The 8,759-nt window shown below is 49.6% G+C and overlaps 6 protein-coding genes across 6 annotated transcripts, besides 17 other annotated features; all 6 read left to right on the top strand.

Moving 5' to 3' along the window:
* Nucleotides 1-6,409: a sequence feature (heterozygous, Esmeraldo-like haplotype).
* Tc00.1047053508205.48 (hypothetical protein, conserved) lies at nucleotides 73-363 on the top strand (the record flags this gene model as incomplete). The annotated part of the gene is made up of 1 exon (XM_800616.1): nucleotides 73-363. The coding sequence occupies one exon, from the start codon at nucleotides 73-75 to the stop codon at nucleotides 361-363; it is 291 nt and encodes a 96-aa protein (XP_805709.1).
* Nucleotides 417-444: a microsatellite.
* Nucleotides 1,006-1,043: a sequence feature (T-rich).
* Nucleotides 1,496-1,768, top strand: Tc00.1047053508205.39 (dynein light chain, putative; the record flags this gene model as incomplete). The annotated part of the gene is made up of 1 exon (XM_800615.1): nucleotides 1,496-1,768. One exon carries the CDS (start codon nucleotides 1,496-1,498, stop codon nucleotides 1,766-1,768), a length of 273 nt encoding a protein of 90 aa, XP_805708.1.
* Nucleotides 2,149-2,184: a microsatellite.
* On the top strand, nucleotides 2,274-3,521 carry Tc00.1047053508205.30 (protein kinase, putative; the record flags this gene model as incomplete). The annotated part of the gene is made up of 1 exon (XM_800613.1): nucleotides 2,274-3,521. One exon carries the CDS (start codon nucleotides 2,274-2,276, stop codon nucleotides 3,519-3,521), a length of 1,248 nt encoding a protein of 415 aa, XP_805706.1.
* Nucleotides 3,279-3,308: a microsatellite.
* Nucleotides 3,658-3,682: a microsatellite.
* Nucleotides 3,712-3,825: a sequence feature (T-rich).
* Nucleotides 3,960-3,987: a microsatellite.
* Nucleotides 4,226-4,261: a microsatellite.
* Nucleotides 4,304-4,368: a sequence feature (A-rich).
* Nucleotides 4,453-4,481: a sequence feature (AT_rich).
* On the top strand, nucleotides 4,819-6,801 carry Tc00.1047053508205.20 (nucleolar RNA helicase II, putative; the record flags this gene model as incomplete). Its single annotated transcript, XM_800612.1, has 1 exon — nucleotides 4,819-6,801. The coding sequence occupies one exon, from the start codon at nucleotides 4,819-4,821 to the stop codon at nucleotides 6,799-6,801; it is 1,983 nt and encodes a 660-aa protein (XP_805705.1).
* Nucleotides 6,410-6,634: a sequence feature (areas merged during assembly that could not be assigned to a particular haplotype. This can correspond to areas where the two haplotypes were merged or to regions with more than two copies in the genome that were merged during assembly.).
* Nucleotides 6,635-7,192: a sequence feature (heterozygous, non-Esmeraldo-like haplotype).
* Nucleotides 6,947-6,981: a microsatellite.
* Nucleotides 7,060-7,082: a sequence feature (AT_rich).
* Nucleotides 7,193-7,847: a sequence feature (haploid, non-Esmeraldo-like haplotype).
* Nucleotides 7,415-8,050, top strand: Tc00.1047053508205.10 (hypothetical protein, conserved; the record flags this gene model as incomplete). The annotated part of the gene is made up of 1 exon (XM_800611.1): nucleotides 7,415-8,050. One exon carries the CDS (start codon nucleotides 7,415-7,417, stop codon nucleotides 8,048-8,050), a length of 636 nt encoding a protein of 211 aa, XP_805704.1.
* Nucleotides 7,848-8,759: a sequence feature (heterozygous, Esmeraldo-like haplotype).
* Tc00.1047053508205.4 (hypothetical protein, conserved) lies at nucleotides 8,248-8,759 on the top strand (the record flags this gene model as incomplete). The annotated part of the gene is made up of 1 exon (XM_800614.1): nucleotides 8,248-8,759. A coding segment is annotated over one exon (512 nt), but the record flags the coding sequence as incomplete, so codon positions are not given.

The raw sequence follows: 8,759 nt of genomic DNA, 5'->3' as shown, positions 1-8,759 counted from the left end.
ACGGATGCGGAGCGCAGACGACGTTGTCACCGCCACGTCCCCTTCGCGGGATGCGTTCAGCTGGCGGCCGCGATGAAAAAGGCAACGCTGCACACTGAACGTCTGCTTCAGACGAACAGGCAGCTTTTAGGTGAAAACGAGACGCTTGCGAAGGTCAACTCCACGCTTGTGGCGTCAAACCGATCACTCAGTCGACAAAACGAGGTGCTCACCAACGCCCTCACGTCTATTTCACGGAGACAAGAGGAGTCGCAGCACGCCATTGTAGAACTGACGCGCCACGTACGAGAAATAAAAGCAGCCCTGCAGTCCGTTGTAGACTCAGCCACAAAAGACTGCAAGGCGACCGGTCCAAGAGGGTGAAGGGGGGGCGAGGCCGCTGAGTTCTGCATAAATGCACATTTATACTGCGGACAACATACATACATACATATATAATACATATGTGTGTCTGTATAATTAATTTCTTGCCATTATTAAATGATGCAAACACACACACACAGGGGGGGGAGGCATTACTGAAAACACATTCACCCCACGATATATGCATATATCAAATGTGGGGAATATTTGTGCGGAAGTGAGCGCCACTGGCCGACATTTGGCAAAAAAGAATTGAAGGGGAAGTTTTTAAAGGAACTCCTTTACCCCTTTTTTCCACATGCACACACATAGACAGACAGAGTATCCCTCTCAGTCCCCCCATTACTTCCCACTTCTCTCCCTAACGAAAAAAGGGATTGAAGGTCATCACGAAGGGACAGGAGGCGAAGAGACAGCAGAAGGAAAAGTTACGAATGAATTCACGAGAAGAGGAGGAGGAACGAGCCGGGAAAAAAAAAAAGGTACCGACAAATAAAAGAGAAGAAAATCTCAAATGAAGACAATGGGACTGGCGGTAAGTAAATAATGGAAGGGGAATTGTGTGCGTTGCTGCGTGTGTGTGTGTTTTGGTGCGTATTTTAGTATCGTGCGTGTAGGTATATATATACATGTATGAGAGGGACAAAAACAACAACAACAACAAAAAAGAAAAAGAAACATTTATAATGCAGGCAAAAACTTCACAGTTGCTTCCCACTCCCACCACCGCCACGACCAGCCAAAAATAAAATAAAATTTACAAGTGATACTCACATGATCATCTGCTCTCAAACACACACACACACAGAGAGAGACAAAAAAAGGGCTCATAAAAAAAAAAAAAAAACACGCTCTTTTGCCTTTTCTCTCTCTCTCTGTGTGTGTGTGCGGTTGTGTTTTTTTGTGTTTGTGTTTTCTGTTTTTTTATAGTGTTTTCTTCTGTTTGTAATGTACATATCGAGCCTGTACTTCTCTGTATATGTGGATTTATGATGTACTGTAGGTGAAGTGTCAGTTGCACCCGGTAAGAAGTGCAGCAGGCAGACACACAGGTCTATATACATACATACACGCAAAAGTATATATTAAACGAAGGAACAAACAAAAGGGGAAGTGTGAGGAGGGAACAGAAATGGCAAAGTTGGCCGATTTTAACATCAATGCGGATATGACGAAAGAAATGCAAGAGGATGCGCGGAACCTCGTCATTCAGGCCCTTGAAACAGAGACACTTGAGTACGCCATGGCTTCCTTTGTGAAGCGGGAGTTTCAGAAGAAGTACAGGGGCGTGTGGCACTGCGTTTTTGGGAAGAACTTTGGATCATTTGTGACGCACGAGACGAAAGGGTACATTTACATCACGTGGGGGCAAATGTCGATTCTCCTTTGGAAGTCCGTGACTTAGCAGATGCCAACTTTGCTTTTTTTTTGTGCGCAGCTTGGTTGATGGTGAAGGGAATGGATGCCGCCTCCGATGCGGAGTGCGGTCAATGCGACGGATGGTGGGACAGGCAACGCACATTAAAGAGCAACGACCTGCTCCCCGTCTTTTTGAATTTATCCCCAACTCCTTTTCTGTGATGCATATTGTCATTTTCCTGGTTTGTGTTTGTCTCACTTCTGGCGAGGCGTAGAAATGTACAGAAAAGTTGACGGGTTTCCCGTTTTTCACATTTATTGAAGAAATTGATTGCATACGCCCGTCGTTATATCTATATATATCTACATCTGTATGTCTGTCTGTGCACGCTGCCCTTGGAGACGGCTTTGGAATGCGGTCTGCTCTTTTTCTTCTTTTTTCTTCTTTTTTTTTTTTTTCTTGAAATCTCTGTGGAACGTGGTGTTGCGTCGCGAAGGAATTTAAGGTGCGACTGCGCTCACACACCTCCCCCTCTTTTTCCTTTCTTGCAATGTCGCTTTTTCCCTTTCGTGAGGAGCTGCACATCAACCAGCTGTATGAAACGGATGACATCTACGACTTTATTGGGCGTGGAACGTTCGCGTCGGTCTTCAAGGCGGTGAGTCTTGTGGACGGGGAAGAGGTGCGGAAGGGCGACGCCGTTGCGCTCAAGGTGTTCAACAAGCGCGATCTCACCTCCGAAAAGATGCGGCTGGATGTTATCAACGAGGTGGAGGTGCTCCGACGGATAAACCACAAGAACTGTGTGCGCTTGTTAGACTGCTTTCAAACACCACTTCATGTTGTTATTGTGATGAACCACGTGGAAGGCGCGGAGCTGTTTAAGGCTCTTCGTGACACGGTCTTTACGGAGGCGCAGGTGCGTTTTGTGGCGCAGCAGTTGCTTGAGGCATTGGATTATCTCCACAACGTCGTTGGTGTTGTGCACCGTGACGTAAAACCAGAAAATATATTAGTAAAGCCCTTTGGGAACGACGAGTTTCATGTGACTTTGGTGGACTTTGGTCTGGCGCGGATGCTCGCCCGCAGGGGCGGTGGACACCGGCGTTTGGGAGCCACACGGCTTTCACTGCGTGCATTGCCAGAGCCAACATCCGTGGAATCCATTGATTCCCACTGCGACAGTCCGCTCATCGCAACACCGTGCGGAACGCTGAACTACGCGGCACCAGAAACGGTGAAAAGTCTCACGCAGAGCGGCGGGCAACTCGCCACAACGCCCGACCTCCTCGCTCGCATGGATGTATACGCCGTAGGTACCATTCTGTACGTTATGTTGGTTGGCAAACTTCCGTTCCGTCACTCCGGAAACAAGATGCAACTTGTCAAGGAGATGGAGGCTGGGCCACTCTTCGCCGAGACGCGATGGAGCAGCGTGCCTCGCGAGGCCATTGATCTGACGAAGGCCCTTCTTTTCTTTGACCCGTCAAAGAGGCCGCGGGCGAGGGAGGCGCTTCAGTACGCCTGGTTCCATCCGCAAGCGGCTGAGGAAGAGGGTAATGGTGGTGGTGGTGGTGGTGGTGGTAGCAGCAGTGTGGGTGGCTTGGACGATGAGGGCTGGCAACTGCGTGAGTTCATGGGAGATCGGGAGTACATGAAGCTGGCGTTTGGGGCAATGAAGCCCCCAGAGAGCTCTTTTTACGACAATGGCAACTCCTCCGTTGGCGGCCGCTGCATTAGTGTCCCATTTGGCTCTTCACGATCCTCCGTGAAATCATACTTTGGCTTCTGTCTGTAGTCTGAAATTGAGAGAAGGTGTGGAGGTATATTAATATTATATATCCATGCATGCATGCAAAAACTGGAGTTTGCCACATTTGCCAAGAGACATGCGCGAGCAAACAAAAAAATCCGAAATAAAACCCTCCCCCGTCAAAAAAAAAAAAAAAAAAAAAAAAAGAGGGACACGCACACGGTCACACAAACACAAAAAAAAAAAAAGCACGAAAACGAAAACGAGGGAAAAAAGAAGAAAAAAAGAAAAAAAGACAAGAGGAAGTGAAAGCAACGAAGAAGTAAAGGAAGAGAAAAAAAAAAAAAAAGGGGGGGAGGGGGGGGGGGAAGGATCAAAAGAAGGCGAAAACAAAACAAAAAATTTATATCTTTTTACACAATTAAATTCAAAAGACGTGAGAAGAATACCGGCAAAGCAAAACGACACGAGGGGGGAAACAACAAAAAAAAAAAAAAAAAGAGAAAGAAAATTTAAAAAACGTGGCTGACTACACTAATATCACTATTACATGCGTTTTATATGTTATATGTGCTCTTACCTTTGTTCCTTCTTATTCCTTGTGTGTGCTTTTGTTAAAATCGGAGGAGGGTTTTTTGGGTTATGGCGGGGGGCGGGGGGGAACGTACGCGGCGTCACCGGTTGTGTTTTAATTGTTGTTTTTTTCTTCTCTTTTGACATGGAGCCGCAACGCCCCCCTGACTGTTGTGCCCCTCCCTCTCCCTCTCCCTCCCTCTCTCTCTCTCTTTATATTTCCATTGAATCTACCACTGGCTGCGAGTGATGTGTTTTCTTTTGTTTTGTTTTGTTTTTATTTTATTTTTTTTTTTTTTTTTTGTTTGTTTGTTTGTTTGTGTGTAGACGAGCCGCGCGGAGCCCTCATCACGAGAAGTGTGACAGCAGGGGAGAAATCCGGCAAACGATTGCTTTCTTTTAGAAAAATAAATAAATAAAAAAGAAAAAAAAGGGAATAAAATTATCTTTAAGAAGAGGGGGGGCCGTGAAGTTGTTTCTTTTCCCCTCCTTTAGTAGAGTCGTCCGCCCACTCACCGTCGCCGTCCCTCCTTTTTTTTTTTTTTCCCCACTTCTCGTGCGTGCAGGTACACGGGCCGGAGGCAGAGGCAGCGGAGGCGATCCAGGAAGACAGTAGTCAGAAGTAACAATAAAAGCGCAGACGGAGAAGGACAAGTACGTCCCTCCCACGCAACCCGTTTAACCGGAAATAATTAAAAGAAAAGTAAAAGGAACTGAAAGAGCGGCGCCACACACACACACGGAGACACGGAGGGTGGTGCGAAGTCAAATGCCTCGGAGGACTGCCGAAGAAATGGCGGCAAGGAATGGCGGTGAAAACCCCTCAGCAGAGAAGCGTGCCCGCTATGAGACGAATGAAAGTGACGATAAATCGGGCGGCGGGGAGGCGCCGAACAATGGCTCTGCCTTGACCGGTCGGCCGTTTTCCGACTTTGATCTTCTGCCAAACACGGTTGAGGCACTCAAGAGCCAGGGCATCACCGCCTTGTTCCCCGTCCAAGCACTCACCTACGAGGCGATCATGAAGGGATCTAACGTGTTGGTGCAGGCGCGAACAGGGAGCGGTAAAACACTTGCCTTTGGCATTCCCATTCTGGAGAAACTCGCCCGAACGACGAAGAGTAACGAACAGCCTGTGCGCGGGCGAGGTCCTGCTGCCGTGATCTTTTGCCCCACCCGCGAACTGGCCATTCAGGTGCGGGATGTCATTGCTGGCATCAGTAAAGGATTCGTTGTCACCGCGCTCTACGGTGGTGTGGCGTACAGCACGCAGGAGAGGGCACTTTACAGCGGCGTGGATGTGGTGGTGGCGACGCCGGGTCGTGCAAAGGACTTTTTGGAGAAACGCACTCTCTGTTTTGACCGCGTCAAGGTGGTTTGCCTCGACGAGGCGGACCACATGCTTGATATTGGCTTTAAGGACGACATTGAGCTTCTCTTACAGAAGGTGGCGGAGCAGAACGGATCAACGGAGGGAAATCCAAATCATCAGACCCTCTTGTTCTCCGCCACCGTGCCAGAGTGGGTTCACACCTGCTCCTTCATCCCGAGAAACAAGGAATTTATTGACATGGTTGGGCAGGGGACGATGCGTGCCGCCAACACCATCAAGTTTTACCGCCGAAAGTGTCACTTCAGTGAGGTGTCTTGCATGTTGGCGGATCTTGTAAAGGTTTATAGCGGACGCCATGGACGTACGCTTGTTTTTACAAACACCAAGAAGGAATGTCATGATTTGTCTATCAACAACACAAAGTTGGACTCCCAGTGTTTACATGGTGATATGCAGCAAGAGCAGCGGGAGAGTACAATGAAGAGTTTTCGGGACAATAAGTTCAGCGTTCTCATTGCGACCGATGTGGCGGCCCGTGGGTTAGATCTGCCTATGGTGGACCTTGTCATTCAATGTGCCCCTCCTACTGACATTGACGCCTTCATTCATCGTGCCGGTAGGACAGGTCGAGCCGGCCGAAAGGGTGTTTGTGTGCTGTTGCATCAACCAAAGGATGAATACATTGTGGAGCGTATTGAACGCCACGCGAAAATTAAGTTTGAGGTGCTTCCAGCCCCGACACGGGACGAGATCCTCAGGGCCGTTGCAAGAGACGCGGCTGAGGACTTGGCGCGGGTGGAGCGTAGTGCCACAAACCTCTTTATGGAGCAGGCCGCGGAGTTGCTGAAGGACGCTGATGCAACTGAAATTTTGGCCTCCGCCATTGCAGTTATGAGCGGCTACACCAGCAGCATCACGCGACGTGGTCTCATAACGGGGGCGAAGGGATCTGTAACGATTCAAATGTTGGGGCAGCGCACCCTGCCTATTCCCGTTTTCTGCAGTATTCTCCGCAACAGTCTTGGAGACAATCTCTTTACGCGATGCAGAGACATTACGCTTCTGCAGGAATCACCTGGATGCGTGTTTGACGTGCCAGAGGAGGTGGCGGACCAGATTCTCTCAGCCCCCATCCGTGGAATGCAACTCGGCGTCATCGAGACCCTGCCGCCGATCATTGCACGGGAGCTCAACAGTGGCAACCGTGGCGGTGGCGGCCAAAGCTATTTTAACGGCCGCGGTGGCAGCAACGGTTACCACCGTAACGGTGGCGGCAACGGTTACTACCGTAACGGTGGCGGCAACGGTTACTACCGTAACGGTGGCGGCAACGGTTACTACCGTAACGGTGGCGGCAACGGTTATCGCAGTAATGGTTATGGCAGTGGCGGGGGTCGTCGTGTCCAGCGACGCTACTAGCGCGCTGACCAAGCTCACAGAGGCTTGGTGTATTTGTGTGCGGGGGGGAAAGAGGAGGAGGAGGAGGGAATTGTGGAAGGCACATGCAGCGCCGGGCACGTAACGGTGAAGAAAAACGAAAAGAAAAAGATTGTGTGAGAACCTCTTCTTCTTCTTTTTTCTTTTTTTTTTTTTTTTTTTCCGTGCGTGCGTCGTTGAATGTCTGAGCAATAAAAGGAGCCGGGAGGGAAGATAGTGGAAATAAGTTGAAAAGGAATCAATATTTTTTTTTTTTTTTTAATCTGACGCCTAATAAGAAGGGAGATCCGATAAGAAAGAAAAAGGGACTCTGGTTGAATAAATGCGCATACGTCCCTCTATTGTTGTTTTTTCTCTTTCCCTCTCTCTCTCTGTGTGTGTGCGGTTTTAATGAAGTTGAAAAAAAAAAAAAAAAAATCTTTTTTGCCTCCATCCCGCGTGTTAAATTGACTCCATCTTCGCGTGTGTTCTTTGCGTTGTTTGGGTGCATCACACACATATATATATATATGCCTTTTTCTTTCCTTTTATCTCTTTCTCTCCCTCCGTATGTGTGTGTTTGTGTTTGTGTGGGTTGGGGGGAGGGGAGGGGTCGATGGCTGGGCGATTTCGCGGCGCGGTGGGGGAGTTGTCGAGACCGCAGAAAAGCAGGGCGGCGCGGAAGGCGAAGAAGAAGCGGACTGTGGCGTTGGTGAGGCGGGCCCCCAAACTTTCGTCGGAGTGTCTTCAGCAGCGCATCGCGGAACTGACGGGTGCCGCCGCAAATGACGAGGAGGAGGCGAACGCCACCAAAAACACGCGCGTTAAAATTTTGTCCAACGCCACCGCGCGAGCAGCTGCCACCGCGTCGCAAAAACCGGTCGGCAGGGCGGCGATGGAGATTGTCGGGAAACGGACGGAGAGGCTGGTGCCCAAAACAGACGTTGCTGCCGAGCGCACACCTGCGGAGGCGATGGGCCTGAAGCTGCTGCACCGCGCCGTCAAGGATCAAAGCCACAACCGCCTGTTGCCTCACCAGAACCGACACGAATATGAGTACCGTCTGCGCACCGTCGCCACGGCAGGTGTGGTGCGCCTCTTTAATTCACTCGCCCAGGCTCGAAAGGCGGGGGCGGTGGTTGAAATGGAGGAGAAGCACATGACAGCAGAGAAGGTCCATGAGAAGAAGCAAGTGGTCACAAAAGAGGCCTTTCTCGCCGCCCTCCGTCAACCGCGAAAGATGGATCTGTAGTAGTTAAAGTTGTCGTATAATATACGCCGCATGCAAAAGGAAATTCACTGAATTACAACAATTGGTGCGATTAAATGGGCAGCAGGAAATGTGCGGGAGGATATTTATAATTATTTTTTTGTTTGTTTGTCTGTTTCCGCTTGTTATATGCACTTTTTTTGTAGACATCATCTCCCCTCTTTTCTCTCTTTTCACTAATGTTGTTTTCCGCCCTATTGCAAATACGTGCACATGCGCACAGGGGGGAGGGGGGGGGAAAGCGTGAGAGGGGTATTGACGTGAGGATGGCCAAGAAGGAAAAGATACCGCCGCCAGGAACTAGCAAAGATCCGACGACAAACTTCTACACAAGAAGGAAGTGGCGGACGGCACTTCTCCAGGCAACTCTTGAGCTGCAGGGGAGGAAAATCATCCCCCGCGGTGTCTTGATCATTGGTACGGCTCTCATGAAGAACAAACATGTGGTGCGCCTAGATCTTTCGCAAAACAATATCGGTGATGAGGGGGCCGTGACGATGGCGGAGGTTCTTCGGAAAAATGAAACCATTCAATATTTGAATCTTGCGCAGAACGGTATTACAGACGTGGGAGGGATAGCGCTGGCCAGTGCCTTCATTCCAAATGTCAATCCCAATGGGCAGCCCGGACAGTGGAACCGCAACTTGTTCACCATCATTCTGGCGGGAAATGACTTGGGTGACGACACGCT

This window comes from Trypanosoma cruzi, genomic scaffold, assembly GCF_000209065.1.
Source record: "Trypanosoma cruzi strain CL Brener 1047053516719 genomic scaffold, whole genome shotgun sequence".
Classification (NCBI taxonomy): Eukaryota; Euglenozoa; class Kinetoplastea; order Trypanosomatida; family Trypanosomatidae; genus Trypanosoma; species Trypanosoma cruzi.
This window is presented reverse-complemented; position numbering and strand designations above follow the sequence as displayed.